General features: G+C 46.3%; 1 protein-coding gene across 1 annotated transcript in view; it reads right to left on the bottom strand.

The window, feature by feature from the left end:
• The window catches only part of Hr39 (Nuclear hormone receptor FTZ-F1 beta), a 155,437-nt gene that overhangs the window by 18,628 nt on the left and 117,551 nt on the right, over window positions 1-19,258 (bottom strand). The window contains exon 10 of the mRNA XM_050193716.3: window positions 12,607-12,802. Coding sequence (XP_050049673.1) covers window positions 12,607-12,802 — 196 coding nt within the window. The remainder of the gene's footprint in view (window positions 1-12,606; window positions 12,803-19,258) is intronic.

The following is a 19,258-nucleotide window of genomic DNA, read 5'->3' as shown; positions in this document are numbered from 1 at the left end:
CGCCTTAGGGCAAGGCCACCACTCTTTCATGTTTCTGCCATCTGTTGGATGTTTATAGTTTCTTCCTTTTTTTAAACCCCGACATGGCAGCACTATTGCGAAAGTGTGCATGTCAGAAGAAAACTGGTTAGGAGATACAAAACAAAGATATGAATGTGAGGACCATACTTTCTCGCACTGCTAATAGATGGCGTGCAAATCGCACCTGGCAGAACACCCGGCTCTGACGGAACGGTACGGCACGGCTCATTACGGCTTACTGAACCGGCTGTCCAAAAGAACCACCGCTCACTTTTACTGAGCCACGGCTCACTCGCTCTTTTAGCAGGGCGGCTCAAAAGATCAGGCTCGCTCTTGAGCGACCCATCTCTACCGCAAAGTCAAGCGGCGTGCAATGGAGACATCCGTGGCAGCTAAGCTTAACCTCGGTGACGGCGACGCTTCCGACGGTTCAGAGCCGCCCGGCCGCTCAAGATTCGTTAACAGCGCAGATGAATTCCGTCAGCGCAACAGAGAAAAAGTTGAGAATCTTCGACAATCAAGATAGGAGCGGCGAGGAGACGGCAAGCACCTTTATCTGCGAGATCGGCGTCGCGAACACAGTGGTGAGCGCCGCGGCATGTCCGGCGTGACCTTTTTATCCGTGATGACGTAGTAGTTCTGCGGAACCCGCAAGGTGGAGAGAAGTAATTAATAAAGGGAAAATCAGACATCCATCCGTTTGTAGCAATTGCTACAAAGGAAACCCATACGAGCCTCAAAGTTAAAGAAAAATTCGTCCTGGTCCGGGACTCGAACCTGGGACCACCGCCTTTCCGGGGCAGCCGCTCTACCATCTGAGCTAACCAGGCGGCTAGCAGATGGCAGGGCGAAGTCGAATTTGTCGACAACACACGAAGCAAAGGCAAGTGTTGACGTAGTAGTTGTGCAGAAACCCGCAAGGTGGAGAGAAGTAATTAAGGGAAAATCAGACATCCACCCGTTCGTAGCAATTGCTACAAAGGAAACCCACACGGGTTCCTCGAAAGAAAGGCTTCAGAGTTGAAGAAAAATTCGTCCTGGTCCGGGACTCGAACCCGGGACCACCGCCTTTCCGGGGCAGCCGCTCTACCATCTGAGCTAACCAGGCGGCTAGCAGATGGCAGGGCGAAGTCGAATTTGTCGACAACACACGAAGCAAAGGCAAGTGTTGATCTAGTAGTTCTTAGCCGCCTGGTTAGCTCAGATGGTAGAGCGGCTGCCCCGGAAAGGCGGTGGTCCCGGGTTCGAGTCCCGGACCAGGACGAATTTTTCTTCAACTCTGAGGCCTTTCTTTCGAGTAACCCGTATGGGTTTCCTTTGTAGCAATTGCTACGAACGGGTGGATGTCTGATTTTCCCTTTATTAATTTTTATCCGTGGGTTGGCCAAAAAAACGGGAAGGACTCGCATCATTTTTGGAGTTGTGTTGCAACAATGCAGTGTGTACCATGCCCGTTATTTCGTCAACGTATTCATCGCGGCGTGCATCTCCGGCAGATGACGCTAACCCTGGAGCGTGCACTTCGGCCAGCCCAAGAGAGAGTTTCTCCGCGAATATCAAGGCAGTGGTTGCGGCGCGCACAATTGAGGTTGGACACAATCAACTCGTCCGATTTTGTGCAGTTCTTGGTTTGCCAAAACCGATGCACCATAAATCGTTCACCGCCATAACAAAGAAAGTGCACCTCGCTGCTACAAAAGCAGTGGCTGATAACCTGAAGTTGGCTCGGAAGGTAACAGCACAGGAAGTGGGTCAGCATGGTGCTCACAAAGACTCTGAGGGAACAACATATGGCGCAGGTCAATTCTAAAGTTGTGCACTGGATCTAGATACCCTGGCCTGCATTATGTGCAATTTTTATATAGATTTCAGTGCTACAACACAAATAAAGAACTTTTATAACTTTCAATTGTGTTTTTCTCAGCTTCATATTTTTGGCCAAACATGTCTTATGCGCACGGCATTTGATGTACTTATTGTGGTCCAATCAAGACCAAATTTGGTGTGCATAATCTTTAAGATGTGTAGAATGCACTTATCTAGGTTTTAATGCAATCAGTTTATTTTTAAGAATAGAAATGTTCAATACACTTGGGTACCAGCCACTGAAAACGAAGCACCAGATATGAAGTTCTCTCAAAATGTTGCCTGTCAAGGGAATTCCATTATCTTGGTTATCGGCACTCAGGGGAGTGTTAGGGACAAGAAAAGCCATTTTGCACTGCTATATCATGCCAACTGCTAGGTCCAGTAGCTGCACAAACATGCACTGTTTTTCACTTATGCATGGCACTTAGGACATGAAAGCATCAAGCTATATAAGTGGTACGATATTCATTTGCCTAGCATTAATATTTTTAAAAAAAAGGTTGACAATGTGTAGTGTTTTATGGCGCAAGGGCCAGGTTTGGCTAAAGAGCGCCATGACGAGTGGTAATGTTGACGATGTATTATGGATTGCGTGCACAATGAATTCCTCATGGTAGATGTGACACGGCTGTAAAAGGGCCTAAAACCTGTAGCTGTAAGTGGCGTAGAATATATAGGTGCTAAAATAATGACGGTGACTAGGCTGATGTAGGCTATGGCAATGGGCTTTCGTTAAAACATGATGCAATAAAACAACACTGACACCAGAGTTTCAAGAGAGCCCTTGAATGCAGGGCTGTTAGTCATGTACTGAAAGTGGCCTGGCCAAATGATTTTCAGGGTGTCAGTTACGGCTAAAAAATCTAAGACTGTTTGCAGATTAAAAAGTGGTTCATCGCTAAGAAAAAATGCAGGGTGAAGGGGTATATTCTCGCGATATGCAGCAGGGAAATACTTTTTTCTCTCTGTTTGTATGGCAGGGCACTGAATAAGAACATGGATGACTGTGAGACTATTGCTGCACTTAATACAAGCTGGAGGATCGCTCCCAGTAAAGAGATAAGAGTGAGTACCGTATGTGTGGCCTATCCTTAATCGGCAAAGAAGTATTTCCTTATACCGTGCTGTTTTTCCACTCATCCAGTTCCCAAGTTTTGGTTTTACAATGTGAAGCTTATTCATTGCTCGTGTATCCCACTCGCCTTGCCAATGATTCCTTAATTTACGGCGTAGAAAAGGCTTTAGGTCTGTGGCAGGGATGGAATTATTTCCATCTTTGTCGCTAAAACTCACTGACGTAGCCATTTCGTCAGCAGCCACATTACCTTCTACACCCCTGTGGCCAGGTACCCAGCATAAGACGATCACTTGATTGCACATATTTGCAGAGCATAACAAGGTGAATAGTTCATTCAAAACAGAGTTCTTATGTTTTCGTAGGCTAATTAGGGCTCTCACTACACTTAATGAATCTGTGAAGAGAACAGCCTTAGCGACGTTTATGAGCCTTATGTGCTTAATAGCCGAGAGTATAGCGTATGCTTCCGCTGTAAAGATGCTTGTGTGTGGGTTTAGTGCCCCAGATGTGGAAAATGAGGGTCCGAGAGCTGCGTAAGCAACACCACCAGCAGACTTCGAAGCATCTGTGTAAAATTCAGCACAGGAATACTTCTCTTTAAGAAAATGTGATTGTATGTGAGCCTCAGGCACTCGTTTCAATATTTCAATATAGCCCACTTTCACAATTTGTTTAGCCCAAGCTGTGCATTTCACTCACAAATGGAAAGACTACATGATTTAAAACCTATTTGTACGTCATCCACGTACACTGAATAAAACATTGTACATGGTATGATGGTATAAAGCGAGTTCATTTTTACAACAAATAGAGTGCAGCTCAGCACGCCACCTTGTACGCCACCGCACGCCACCACAAGGATCCAACTTCGGTCAACAGCTATAGGCCTATAGCATTGACAAGTTGCCTGTGTAAACTGTTTGAGAATATGGTTAACCGGCGTCTCCTTCATTTTCTTGAAAGTAACAAACTATTACAGTCGAACCCGACTATATCGAACCCGTTTACATCGAATTATTCTATATATCGAACAATTTCTGGTCACGGTATAGTTACAATGAGTATATATAGCAAAAATTACGCTTACATCGAACAAATATTGCAGTGACTCCCGATATATCGAACGTCAATCGGCGGAAAAGTGCCCCCAGAAGTTGGCTTTCCCTCGCGGTAGCGGGGAAACCCGGCGGCGCGGCTCCATCCAACCGCTCTCCCTACCGTGATCGCGCTGCCTCGGGCTGTTCGGGCGAGCCGTCGACACTCCCCCTGTCGCGCATAGTGGAGTCTATTAGGCCACATCCTCCCTCTTTCTCTATCATCTTTCACTTGCCACCCCCTCTCCCCTGACGACGCTTCGCCGTGCTCCCTCACGGGTTGCAGAATCAAGCGTCCTTCCTTTCTTTAGATCACTATCTAGCGACACTCCCCAGCAAAAAATGATCCTGGCCCGCCTACAGCGCTTGCTCAGACAGCCAATCAGAGGCTCTTGTGCTCTCTTCGTGCAAGATGGCGAAAGTGCGAGTTGTCTGGCTGCTTCTCTGATTCATTGTGTTTGCGCTTTGTGGGCCTTCTCCCGCAGTGTTGCCGTGATGAAGCGGCAGAATTCGCCTTTCGTCGTGAAGCTCGAAATCATAAATCACGTCGAACGCGATGAGAAGTTGGATGTCCCCGCAGCGTGCAAGATTCCGAGGAGCTCTCTCGGAACGATTAGGGCTAAAGTGGCCAGACTCGTAACCCGGTGCCCATGGCGCCCGACGCGTACGCACGGCCGTGTACGAGGGGTTCTTCATACGTGCCGGTTTCCGCGTGCTCGGTGAGGACTGTAAATTCTGATCAATGCGACGAAGCCGTTGCCGGTGTTGCCGAAGTTTGGAGCGAGCTGTCAAAATTTCCGGGACATTCGAATCAACGGTGGACGAGTTTGTGAGTGCAGATGATGCTGTCGCGACCACGGTAGAGGCCGGAAACGAAGACTACATCGCCGACATCGTACCGAGCACAAATGAAAGTAGACACATTGAGGAAAGCAACTACGGTCCTTTGCCCACATCCTCCGAAGTGATTGGTGCACTCGCATTAGTCCGGCGCTTCTGCGCGAATGCGGAAGGTTGCGGCCTCAGCTGCTCCGACTCCTTTGACAACGTGGGGAAGTGCGTGCGTCGCAGGCAGCGAAATTGCCCAAGCAGAAGAAAATGCTAGAAAACTAAGCTAGTTTCGTTAATAAAGTGATTTTATAAATGGTATGTGCTTTTATGACATCCAGTTATTTAGCAGGCTTATATCGAATTATGCTCTATATCGAACTGATAGGCGTTTTTTTGCGAGTTCGATATAGCCGGGTTTGACTGTATATCCCCTCCAGTGTGGCTTCAGGGAAGGTAGATCCACAACCGATCACCTTGTCCGCATTGAGACAAATATTCGCGATGCTTTTGTGCATAAGCAGTTCTTTATGTCAGTATTTATTTACATGGAGAAGGCGTATGACACCACGTGGCGTTTCGGAATTCTCCGTGACCTGGCTGAAATGGGAGTGCGAGGCAATTTGCTGAATGTCATCCAGAATTACTTATCTAACCGTACATTCCGCGTCAGAGTTGGTAATGCGCTATCTCGTCTATTTACACAGGAAAAAAAAAAGGTTTCCGAGGAGCATCTCCCCTTAATTTAGTTAGGAAGCAAATGTTTACAGCAGTTTATGCAGCTGATAGAACTACTAACTGTACTTCATATAGCTGTCTTCTTCATATAACTATCCCAATGAATGCTTCACCTTTCCAGTGAAACTGCAACTTTTTGTCACAAGATGCACAGGCTCATCATGCAAAACACATTTCGAAGGCCTTGCAGAACATGACGGCATGGGCACTGTGTCAAGCACAACGGCTCCAGTTGAATACTCAACAGAAAATCCCTCTTTGGACAGATCGGCAACAATGACAGGAACGGGCACCACTCTCAGTTTGTCCAAAATATGTAGTTGAGGTCCCAGAAGATGACACTGCAGTGATTTGATATTTTTTGCTCGCTGCATGGCTCGTTAATGCTTTTTCCCTATAAAAGCTTGTTAATTCATCAAAACGGCTAATTCGGACTCATCCTCTGGTTCCCGCAAGCACATGCATTATTTAATGAAATTGCGGCGACAAGCGACCGCGTAGACTGGTGGAGTCTCAGCCTTCCAAGAGAGAGTGAGAGCAAACAGACACGCCCGATCTCTTAGCATAACATTTTTAAACATCTGCGAATGCTAGCTTGTACCGGCGCGTGCCTGCCTTGTGTAGATGCGAGCGTATGCGTAATTCTGATGTGACGCCGATGCTGCTGCTGCAGAGGGCTCCCCCCCTAAAGAGTAGGAAAGTTCAACGAACGACGGAAAATCCACTAGATGTGGCATATCTTGGGGCTTGCATACAGAGGCGGCGTCAAGGGATGCAGCAGGGTTGAGCTGCACAGTGGTGGTGTTGACGGTGAGGGTACTTCAATGTAGGCGGGCTTGAGTTGTTCTAGGGCAGTAGTGTCTGGTCGGCTGATGAAGTTCCCCACCAAAGTCATCGGACGGCACTTGAGACAAGAATATGGCCCTACTAAGGCACAGTTATGCATAAAGATGTAGGTACTAGAGGTGAGTGCAGGAGAAATGTATAAAGACTTTGCTTCTTGCGAATGTGTAGGCACAGGGCGTATCTGGCTGAAGAAAGCTTGCAGTTGGGCAACCTAGTCGACAGGTGATGGCATAGGTGTTTTGGTGGTGGCGGCGGCAAAGAAATCATATATGTAGAAGGCATAGGTGAGTTCCGTAGACTAGCTCAGCACAGGAGCAACTTAGGTCACTCTTGAGTGCAGCTCTGATGCCAAGTGAGATGAGACACAAATATAGAAATCCCTTCTCCAGTGATCCATGCGCCATAAGGGAGGACTTGAGATGCTGGTGAAAATGCTCAACAAGTCCATTTGACTATGGGTAGTAAGCAGTCAGGCAAAGACGTGTCGTTCCGAGAAGTTTGAGTAGCTCGTTGAAAAGTGCCGAGTCAAACTGCCGACTGCGATCGGTGACTATTGCGGATGGGCAGCTGAACCTTGCAATCCATGTAGACATGAAAGCTACTGCAACAGTGGGCGCTGAGATGTCAGGTATGGGTGTAGCTTCTGGCCACCGTGTATAGCGGTTGCTGCATGTCAGTATGTAGGAGTAACCTTTCAAAGGTGCGAGAGGGCCGACAAAGTCCAGGTGCACGGTGTCAAAATCAGCATCCGGTGGAAGAAAAGATTTGGCAGGCGTGATGGAGTGATGCTGGATCTTGGAGTGTTGACACGACAAACAAGAGCAAACCCAGTCATGAACTTGCGCATTTAAACTGAGGTCAAACGAAACAGCTCGTAAGAAGTTTCTGTGTGGTGTGTATTCCAGGATGCGACAAGTTGCGCACAGTTTCAAATAGACGTCTGCAAAGGGATGCCAGAATGTATGGTCGAGGTGTGCCTGTAGAGGTGTTGCAGATGACAGACGTACCATCTGCAGTCAAAACGCCGTCCTCCAATTTCAGGGAAGCTGACGAATTGTGGAGGGTATGAAGTTCAGTGTCGCACTGCTGACTGGCAAGTAAATCTACATTGATGATGAAAGGTTTGGACGTCGACGTGGAAAAGGCATTGACGTGACTTAGAATGTCAGCTGGAACGTTGTCGGTGCCCTTGATATGTCGGAACATTGTTGTAAACTCCAACATGTAGGAAAGGTGTCGACGCTCACATGGCAAGTAAGAGGATGCTGAACCAGGGTGTCTACCAAGTTGACATTTTAAAATTCCCTGAGTTTTCCAGGTTTTCCCTGAGTGCCTTTGCGAAATTCTCTGGGTGATGCAGAACTATGTTTTAATGTCAAGGCGGGCTGAAACCATATTGCCTGATGCTGTCACTCTCTAGTAAGCACATGAAAAAAAAAAAAAAAAAAATAAAAAAAATAAATAAAAAAAAAAACACTTAATGCAATTTGAATACTAAGAAGTAGTGTTTATGATATTCAATAAGAGAATAGAAGAGAGGGGTTAGTAAAATGTACAGCAAATAAAATGTCTTCGCAAAAAAACTGCAAATCGAGCCGGATATTCTCAAATAAGAATAAAAAGGAGATGCATACAGAAGTAAATATTTTCGAATGTGAGCTATTTCTATCAACTGATAGCAAGCTCAGCGGTATGAGGCCTGAACTTTGTCACAATTGAGATTCTCTCTCAACAGCTCGTAAGTCAATCTCAAGTGTCCTGACACACTCTCAGCCCACGCACGACGCCTCAGTGTTGTGTTTCACTGCTTTAAAGAGTTTATTTTGGTTTGGATGAGGGACACCTGCATCTCAGCATCAGCCAACACTGTTTTGTGAGCTCAAGCTCCTTAAAAGCGGCGGCAGCACGTTTCCTTTCCCGTTCATTTCTCAATGCGTAGATCCTTTCTGTTCTTGTCCTCCGTCCGCCACTCGTTCGCCCCAAGGACCATCTGAAGCATCTTCTTGGTCAGTTGCACAGTCCACGTTCGATTTTTCGAACTCCCTAGGAGCCGCGAAAACGTCCGAAAAATCGACCAGTTGGAAAAAATAAATGCATATCATTAACTGCCCTTAAGGGCTCAAACTGCCAGAGGCACATTCGAAAACGCTGTGAAGACCTTTCGGTACACGTATTAGGCATATTAGTGCTCGTACTGTGACAGAAAATACCGGGTGAGCGCGTGAATAATTAAGGAATACATACTATGTCCCGTGGTAATAGCCCCTTCTCACGCTTGTTGTGCTTCACTATAATACTTTTGCATATGTTTCACCAAGTAACATTTCTGTACAGAGGCAAGGCTGACTTTCAGGAACTGGCATTATGCAATGCACCATGCTTTCCAAGCTTCTAAGCCAATCGCGAGGACCACAAAGGCAGAGTTGGTGCCGTTGCTGACAGCAGCGAATTTCTTCAATGAAAACCACGGCACCCAACGACAAGAAGCTTAACAGCGAACGTCGAAGCAGCTAGGTCTAGCGTTGCTGCAGTGGTGGCTACGGCTGCCAGCGCATCTGCGTGCGAGAGTGCCGCTTCGAGGCGGCGAGGTAATCAAAATGGCAGCGGTGGTGACTTCGATTAATGCCGTTTCAGACCTGCGGTCACGGTAAAAAGTCCGGAAAATCGGACGGCGAAGGGTTCTTGCGCTTGAAATTTCAGAGTTTCTGATACACTGACTCTATGGGGTACGTGGTGGTGCCGCGAAGCCGTCCAAATTATCGGGCATCCCGGAAAGTCGGTCGCTGACTGTACACTGGCAACTCCTCCAGCCGACGACAGATCGTCAAAGACGATTGATTACGATTCCTGTCTGTTACTCGAGCCAGCATTACCGCAACTTTCGACACTTTCAATAAAATTACAGCTAATTTTCCCTGACAGAGGCACAAATTCCCTGAGTTTTCCCTGAGTTTTTCCAGACTACTCAATATCCCTGAGAATTCCCGGTTTTCCCTGGTAGACACCCTGTGAATGGTTCACGGCGTGTACAAGGGGTTTCCGGTCTGTCAAGACAGTAAATGCACGGCCTTCAAGGAAATGGCGAAAATGTCTGATAGCCAGTTAAACAGTGAGTAATTTATGGCCAAGCAAGCTGTAGCGGAACTGCGCAGGCTTCAGTTTCTTGAGAAAAAAAAAAAAAAGACGAGTGGTTGCCACGCAGTGTTGTGTTTAAAGCGTCTGTCATAATGGCAGTGGGCACGTCTGGCTTTGGGTGTCTGAACAGCATGGCATCAGCAATGGCCACTCTTGTGAAAGCGTTGGTGGCCTCTTCAGTCCACTGAAGCACTTGCTTACACTTGTTTCACAGGGCTTCTAGCGGAACCACAAGTCGTGCGCAATCGGGAATGAACTGATGGTAGAAAATGACGAACTCGAGACATTGGCAAAGCTTGGAGAGTGTGGTTGGTCGCGGAAAGTCTTTGATGATGTGTTTCTTCGAAGGCAGTGGTCGAGTGCTGTTAGCGTCAACGATATGCCTAAGGAACTTGAGTTCTGGTTGACTGAATTCGCTCTTGGTGGCGTTGATGACAATTCGTTTACTGGGAATTCATGAAAACAACAGCAAGTGATGAAGATGTTCTTCTGTAGAAGAGCTTGCTACGAGAAAGGTCGTCAATGTATGCAAAAACGAAAGGCAGGCCTCGAATGACGGAATCGATGAAACGCTGAAAGACTGGCCAGCATTCCACATGCCCTTCGGGATACGGAGAAATTCAGAAAGACCAAACAGTGCCGTAATGGCAGTCTTGGGAATGTCTTCTGCAGCGACCGGTAGTTGATGATAGGCGGGAACGAGAATGATCTTAGAAAAGATTGTTGCACCTCGCAGCGCTACCGTGAAGTCCTGAACGTTCGGGAGACGGTAGTGATCAGGAACTGTAATCAGGAACTGTAGCAGGGCTGCCTTGAGGTCGTTATAGGCGGCGGTAGACAGTGGGGTGTTCAACAAATCTGCTACTTCATCAATGGCAGCGGGTGGGAGCGCTGCGACGGCGTAATGAAACTTTGAGGCTTGAGAGCCTATGCCAGCCAATTGAAATTGCAATTCAGCCTGAAGAAACAATGCTCAGGGATGCTGGTCCCAGTATTGTGGGAGGCGGACGGCGATGGCCGAACAGGAGGGCTCACCGTGTTCCTAAGAAGGGTACTGTTCCTAAGAAGGGTACTGGTTCTGAGCCCTCGTAGCATTGGTGATTCATGGTTGTCTCTACCACAGAAGCGTATGGTAGGATCACGTCCGAGGCCACCAAACTGTGGCGACGAGCGACCGTGTAGACAGGTGGAGTCGCATCCTTCCGCAGCGCAAGCCGACACGACCGATCTCTTAGTGTAGCATTTCTTAAATATCTTCGAAGGCTCGCCTGTGCCCAGCCCAAACTGAAACCTCACCCCAAAACTGAAACGTTGCCAGGCAGTCGTCTGGCGACAACTACAGACACAAACTCTTTGCAAATTATGCTCTTTGCAAGTTATGTGCTCTTGCAAGTTATGTAAGGAAACTAGAGCGCGCTCTCACACATGTTGTGGGAGTGTCGTGTTATATCAGCTACAATGACAGTAGCTCCGGAGGTCCTTGCGTCGAAGTGGGCCGCTGCTCTGCGCAGCTCCAACTTCAAGACGCAAGAGTGGGCAGTCCAGCAAGGCCCGAGACGCGGTGACGAGGCAAGGCCTCGAAGTCCCCTCATGGGAGACCTGAGCCCGGGTCGTGAAACTGTGACGGATTTAAAATAAAGTTGTTTCCATCTATCCATCCACTTGGGATCACGTGACCTTCAGCATTAGATGCGTGGAAGGACAGCACACGTGAAGCGACCAGCCATCAGTGCTTGCCCAGTCATTCCACCTGCCACAGATTACCTCCAAGATACAATGCAAGGCCTGCGTATGTGCTCATCAGCCACGTGAACAGCCATGGACAGTTGTGGCTGGGGTAAAGATGGAGATGCGCGTTCACCTGCCTCTCATATGCAGAACGCAGACAATGAAGTCAGAAAAAGCCATGCCGACACATCGCTGGGCACTGCGGCAACTATAAACCGCTCGTGGAGAACGACAGAAGTAATGCTGCTCGTAGGTCCACTGATTAACTCCTCACCCTTGATGTCATGCCTGGCCCTGCTGGTGTCACTACAAATAAAATGGCATTGGAAAGGCACAAGAGAGGAGTGCAGGATTGTGCTTTCCCAAGGAGCTTAGCAATGTGATAGTTAACAAAGAGGATCATGGCAGCACTTTGTACACAGCACACATGTTGATTTGAAATGTATTTAAAAATTAATATCAGAGAGGTAGTTAGGAGTTCGTGAGTTCCCGAAAAAAAAAAAAAAAGTCATCAGCCCTTCTACTCTGTGAAGGACGAGCAGCGAAGCTGTGGTGTTTTACCTCAACCCACGCATCGACGTATATATAGGTATTATTATTATTATTATTATTATTATTATAATTGAAGGATGCAGACAATGAATACATCTTTTGACTGTGGTGTAATTTATTCTTATTTTTTTATGAAGTAGTGACGTCTGCAAGTACCGCTGCATGACAGATGGGAATTCCGCAATATTTACAACTTTACTGTGAACTACGAAATCAAGAAAAGCAGATGAAACTCAGTGTAATATTAGAATTGTCCTAACAGCTAATCGTCATATAATTTGTTTTGGGATAGTGTTGATAAAGCAAGAGTTACAGCCGTTTTCTTTAACCATACTCCATCCGCAGAGGGCCATGTATGGACAGTGGACAGGAATTCTCTAATGTTTACAACTTCACTGTGAAATAACTAATTAGGAGAAATAAATGAAACTCAGTGCAATGATAGAGTCATCTTAGCAGCCAATTTCAGTATGATTTTTTCCAAGATATCTACGTTAGATTGAGAGCTACAGAGCATTTGCGAGAAACTGCAGATGGAAATTATTTTCATGTCGACGTGACGTATAGACGGACGGACATCGACCAATGCTGAAGGGTAGCTATATACTGCTTCACTGTAAAAGGGGGCTCTCTTGGAACTGCTTCCAGCACTGCAAGTCCCAGCGTGTTCTTTTCATCATGGTTCAACAGTCAACTAGCAACAGCATAGGCCCATACCTGGATCTCCCTGAATAGAGGCAGGCTCTTGCACCATTTGACAATCTTGTAGAGACGATGGTCAGCAATGTTGCAAAGGCTGCTCAACAAGCTTGGGCCTCCATCTGCTCCCAAGGTACCAGGGGAATCAGGGCCTCCCGCATCCAGTGCTGTGGCTCCAGTAGCAGACACCTTGTTGCCAAACTGCTCAGACAACCTGGCAGGCAAGAAATTACATGCAGCTTGGGGTGAAACATGCACTAACAAGTACCAATGACACAAGCAGCATCAAGTACTCGGAAATTTTGGTTATACACGGGAACTTGTAAAGTGGCATCTAGAGAATGTTTTACTGAAAAAAAATTTTTCGAATTCGTTTGTTATTAGGGGAGATAGGAGGAATTGAAATGCTGCGTGCTACCAGGAGGCAAGCTTCCCTGCCAACATCGCCACTCTATCCTTCTGCCTCGACTAGCGTTCACAAGTGACACTTCCTTATTGCCTTCACCCATGCCAAGACCGAGGGACTGCATCATGTTCATGTTATGAGCCACGCCTTCTTTTCGTTGCCTTCTCTTCGTTTACTTTTTTCAATGCGACAGTGTTAAGGGCCGCATGTCGGAAAAATCTAATGTCGGCGTCCGATGCCAACTGCCTTGTGAGCGAAAAATTATTCCGAACCACGCATACCAAACCACGTAGGCCCTCTGCGTGGTGCAGAGGCGTTCCTGAACTACTTAATTTCTCAAAGTAAAATGCGCCAGAAAAATTGTTAAGTACGACTTACACACAACCTACACACATGATAGCATCGGATTGTAATTTGAATATACGAGAAAACATAATTTGGTTATGCAGAAACTCAAGCATAAACCCCTTTTCCAGCGTTTCTACCAGAATGCTTGCCCTTCGTGCATAGTGTTCGCTGCCAGAATTTCCCGGTAAACATTATGGTTACATAAGCTGCAGTTGCCCGGAAGCGCGAGGAGCAGTTGGAGATCTTTGAATGCTACCACGTCCTGCTCTTAAAGGCAAAGCTTAAGCGTCCTCCATTCTTTTTATTTATTTATTTATTATTACTATTATTACTTTTTTTTTCCAGCATGGCGCACTTCCCGTGGCAGTATTACACGTTCAGCATTCGATTATTTATTTATGTCGCCTACCATAATTGGTGTTGTTGCATGCAGTGTGTCTTACGTAGAAGATTTTATGTGTGTGACCTTGATTCACCAACAGTAATCTGGACTGCTTCGAGAGGAAGGGCATGCAGCTTTTGTATTAAATTTGAGTTGTTTTCGGACCATGGAGTGGTTTGATTCTTTCTGCTTAAACATGTCTGTCTAAAATGTCCAGAACTGGTGAAGCGCCCTTTAAAGCACTTCGTGAATCAGTGAAGGCACCCTGCAGACACCACTGCTTATTCATATATATACTAATGAGGCCAATAGTTACTGATACCAATCAAATCAGAGCACTACTACATAATAAATTTGTGGATATACACATCGTATCTGCATGTAAATAATGGAAGCACAAATATAATGTGAAGGAGAAATTTTAGTATCCCCCCCCCCAAAAGTATACAGTGACATTTCAATACAGTCGAACCAACTTATAATGATACCGGTCTTAACAATATATCGGTTATAACAATGAAAAGCTGCGGCACCGTCAACTTTTGTATGTTTTGTGGCCATGTCGTCCCTGCAAACTTCTTAATCTCATCCGCCAACCTAACTTTCTGCCGCCCGCTGCTTCGCTTCCCTTCCCTTGGAATCCAGTCCGTAACCCTTAATGACCATCGGTTATCTTTCCTCCTCATTACATGTCCTGCCCATGCCCATTTCTTTTTCTTGTTTTCAACTAAGATGTCATTACCTCGCGTTTGTTCCCAATCTGCTCTTTTCTTATCCCTTAACGTTACACCCATCATTCTTCTTTCCATAGCTCGTTGCGTCGTCCTCAATTTAAGTAGAACCCTTTTAGTAGGCCTCCATGTTTCGGCCCCGTACGTGAGTACTGGTAAGACACAGCTGTTATACACTTTTCTCTTGAGGGATAATGGCAACCTGCTGTTCATGATCTGAGAATGCCTGCCAAACGCACCACAGCCAATTATTCTTCTGATTATTTCAGTCTCATGATCCGAATCCGCGGCCACTATCTGCCCTAAGTAGATGTATTCCCTTACCACTTCCAGTGCCTCGCTACCTATCGTAAACTGCTGTTCTCTTCTGAGACTGTTAAACATTACTTTAGTTTTCTGCAGATTAATTTTTAGACCCACCCTTCAGCTTTACCTCTCCAGGTCAGTGAGCATGCATTGCAATTGGTCCTCTGAGTTACTAAGCAAGGCAATATCGTCAGCGAATTGCAAGTTACTAAGGTATTCTCCATTAACTGTTATCCCAAATTCTTCCCGATCCAGGTCTCTGAATACCTCCTGTAAACACGCTGTGAATAGCATTGGAGAGATCGTATCTCCCTGCCTGACGCCTTTCTTTATTGGGATTTTGTTGCTTTCTTTATGGAGGGCTACGGTGGCTGTGGAGCCGCTCTAGATATCTTTCAGTATTTTTACATACAGCTCGTCTCCACCCCGATTCCATAATGCCTCTATGACTGCTGAGGTTTCGACTGAATCAAACGCTTTCTCGTAATCAATGAAAGCTACATATAAGGGTTGGTTATATTCCGCACATTTCTCTATCACCTGATTTATAGCGTGAATATGGTCTATTGTTGAGGAGCCTTTACGGAATCCTGCCTGGTCCTTTAATTGACAGAAGTCTAAGGTGTTCCTGATTCTATTTGCGATTACCTTAGTAAATACTTTGTAGGCAACGGATAGTAAGCTAATCAGTCTATAATTTTTCAAGTCTTTGGCGTCCCTTTTCTTATGGATTAGGATTATGTTAGCATTCTTCCAAGATTCCGGTACGCTCGAGGTCATGAGGCATTGCGTATACAGAGTGGCCAGTTTTTCTAGAACAATCTGCCCACCATCCAACAAATCTGCTGTTACCTGATCCTCCCAAGCTGCCTTGCCCCTTTGCATAGCTCCCAAGGCTTTCTTTACTTCTTCTTGTGTTACTTGTGGGATTTCAAATTCCTCTAGACTGTGCTCTCTTTCATTATCGTTGTAGGTGCCACTGGTACTGTATAAATCTCTATAGAACTCCTCAGCCACTTGAACTATCTCATCCATATTAGTAATGATATTGCCGGCTTTGTCTCTTAATGCATACATCTGATTCTTGCCAATTGCTAGTTTCTTCTTCACTGCCTTTAGGCTTCCTCTGTTCCTGAGAGCATGTTCAATTCTATCCATATTATACTTCCTTATGTCAGTTGTCTTACACTTGTTGATTAACTTCGAAAGTTCTGCCAGTTCTACTCTAGCTGTAGAGTTAGAGGCTTTCATACATTGGCGTTTCTTAATCAGGTCTTTCGTCTCCTGCGATAGCTTACTGGTATCCTGTCAAACGAAAGTACCACCAACTTCTATTGCACACTCCTTAATGATGCCCGTAAGATTGTCGTTCATTGTTTCAACACTAAGGTCCTCTTGCTGAGTTAAAGTCGAATATTTGTTCTGTACCTTGATCCGGAATTCCTCTATTTTCCCTCTTACCGCTAACTCATTGATGGACTTCTTATGTACCAGTTTCTTCCGTTCCCTCCTCAATTCTAGGCTAATTCGAGTTCTTACCATCCTATGGTCACTGCAGCGCACCTTGCCGAGCACGTCCACATCTTGTATGATGCCAGGGTTAGTGCAGAGTATAGTCTATTTCATTTCTAGTCTCGTCATTCGGGCTCCTCCACGTCCACTTTCGGCTATCCCGCTTGCGGAAGAAGGTATTCATTATCCGCATATTATTCTGTTCTGCAAAGTCTACTAATAACTCTCCCCTGCTATTCCTAGTGCCTATGCCATATTCCCCCACTGACTTGTCTCCAGCTTGCTTCTTGCCTATCTTGGCATTGAAGTCGCCCATCAGTATAGTGTATTTTATTTTGACTTTACCCATCACCAATTCCACGTCTTCATAGTGAAATGTGAAATCCTTTAAAAAGACAAGAAATTTGAGCCGCTGCCTGATGGCCTGCTTCCCCAAGAGCTGCCGCACGCTCATTTTCCAGCCTTGTCTGTGTGCCTCTTTCTCGTCGCCCTTCCACCTCTCCGAACACGAATGGGCTGCACCCATAGCTCTATGCCGCGGCACTCTCCGAAGCATGAATGGACCGCGCCAACTGTGCTGCTCCCAGATTGCTCGCCGGCTCCTCATTCAGCGCAGTTCTGCAAACAGCTTAATCGCTTGCGTTCGTCTTTGTTGGTTCTGTCGAAATCATTCCTGGCCACATGGTTTCTCAGCCTCATTTTACTCGCCACCGAAATGGAAGATGGCTGATCTGCCCGCTGATCATCGGCAATGCACGACGTTGCTAGTGAAAAGAAAGTGCACGACTGCTACAGATTTGAAAACTGTGTGCATCAAACCGATTAGGTAATCGCTGCGAACGTGCTTGCATCGGATAGCGACGGCGGCAACGACAGCGATGACGTGGTAGGGCACGCTGCCTCAACATTGTCCTCACAGGAGGGCCAGCAGATGATTCAGTCACTCTGGGACTTCATTTTCGCGAGGTACCTTTGGCTGCACTGCGTGGAGCACCTGGATGCCTTGCAGCAGGATGTCAGCAAGCTTCGCGTAAAGCATGCAAGCCTGATGGCATAAGGTTTTCTTGTGCAAGCCAGTGAGAAGTATGTGGCAAGATGCTTCTGGTGATCTCGCCTCACCATTTCTTCTGTATTTCTCAAGGTGACAGGCTGCCGTGGCAACCTTCTCACATTTTTTAAAAGGCCCCTTTTGGGGCACTAAAGCGATGCCTCGGCGGAGCTCGCATATCGCTGGCTGCCCGTGACCCCTCTTTGCAGTTGTTATAGCAGTGCCATTCTTAACACCGGCAGCTGCGGCTTGTTACACTCGATCGGAGCGCCCAGGAAGCAGTTAAACAAGTGAACACAATCGGCAGTCAGATGAAGGAAGGTGGTGGCAAGAAGCTGTGGCCTCCCCGCCATTATAGTTTTCTGACATCAGCTCTGCCATCCCCCTATTTTGATTTTTTTCATCCAACCCGGGTATAACAATTATCTGTTATAACAATGGAATTTTTGTGGCACTTGAATATCGTTATAAGTGGGTTCGACTGTATAAAGAAATGCTTGATATAATGAAGTATTTAACAGTTTATAACTTCTTGTATAGAACACCATGTATGTTGAACCTCAATATAACTGTGTGTATACACGATTTCAATATAATGAAACTTCGCTGCCACCACAAAAAAATACTGAGACAATAAATAGAAAGTTCAGCAGATGCAGATGGCCAAACGGTTGAATCGCGGCTGCTTGTGAGCGCACCTCTCAAATCCCGAGCTGCGCAAAGCAGAGCAACATCATGTTCTGAATAAAGTTCAAGCGCGATAAGATCCTATCGTGCCCCACGCGCTATATGCTTCAGATGCAAGTGAAAGCATGCCAGGGTTAGATGAGAAGGATGGTGGCTTGATGAGTGCTGTCTTCCCGCACAAGCAAGGGGAAAGGGGGACGGAAGAGACTTCAGTGTCACTGCGGGTGACACTATTATCCGTGGGGACGGAGTGGACACAAAAGCGTGGTTGGCTTCACTTTGTACTGCGACCGGAGACGGCCCATGCACCCATCTATAATTAAGGAACACGTCTCATGCTCCTGACAGTGACCCTTTTCCACTCCTAATGTGCTTCATTGCACAACAAAACTGTACAGCGGCGTAGATTACTTAAGAAAACCAGCCACTATTCAACTCATATTAGACCTCGGCCTCACGCCACTCCACAACGCATGTCTTGATCCGGAGAGAATTGAGATATGCCTTCACTGCCTATACACATAACGAGGATTTAAATGTCACTTTGGCTAACTATCTCGTGCATAATGGCAATTATGATACGACTATGCTGCATAATCAGTTTTTTCATTCTTTTTTTTTTCCTCCCCATGGTTGGGTTGTGGCAGTTTTCAGACAGATTTATGACCCTGTCTGTACAATTGGCAACATTTGTTGGAATTCGGGAATCTCCCATACAAATCAGGAGTTGGCAGGTATGAATATAATGAAGTACAGTAGAACATCATTGATGTCATACCGCTTCATACAATTTCCTGGCACCAAAGCTTGTAATCGAGAATGCAAAAGATGACCCAATAAAGTTAGGCTTCTTTTTAGCCAGTTAATATGTTCCCGGAAAACACGATCTTTCGGCACCAACGTTCAGTAGATTGCCAATCTGCAATCGTGTCATACGTTTTCCGGCCACTAGATCCCACGTAAACAAGAAAAGGTGTGCGAACGAGAGCAGTATAGACTTCCACAGCGGCAGCATCCCCACAGTATTTGCTCACCCGTGTCACATGAAAAAGCCACCACACAGTCAGTTCCCTATTCCGGTACCAGCAAATCTCTTCGCGGGTCGTTGTACATTGCCATTCACACCTATCGCCACCGACAGATTGTGATAAGCATCTTCAACTATCTGTTTCACAGTGCATGTTATGCAGGAAGAGTACCACACGCCTTTAACAGGCGATAACCCAAATGCTCCACCGGTCCCTGCTGCA

The sequence above is a fragment of the Dermacentor andersoni genome, chromosome 1 (assembly GCF_023375885.2).
Source record: "Dermacentor andersoni chromosome 1, qqDerAnde1_hic_scaffold, whole genome shotgun sequence".
NCBI lineage: Eukaryota > Metazoa > Arthropoda > Arachnida > Ixodida > Ixodidae > Dermacentor > Dermacentor andersoni.
The sequence above is the reverse complement of the archived record's forward strand: the minus strand, read 5'-3'. Positions and strand labels throughout refer to the sequence as shown.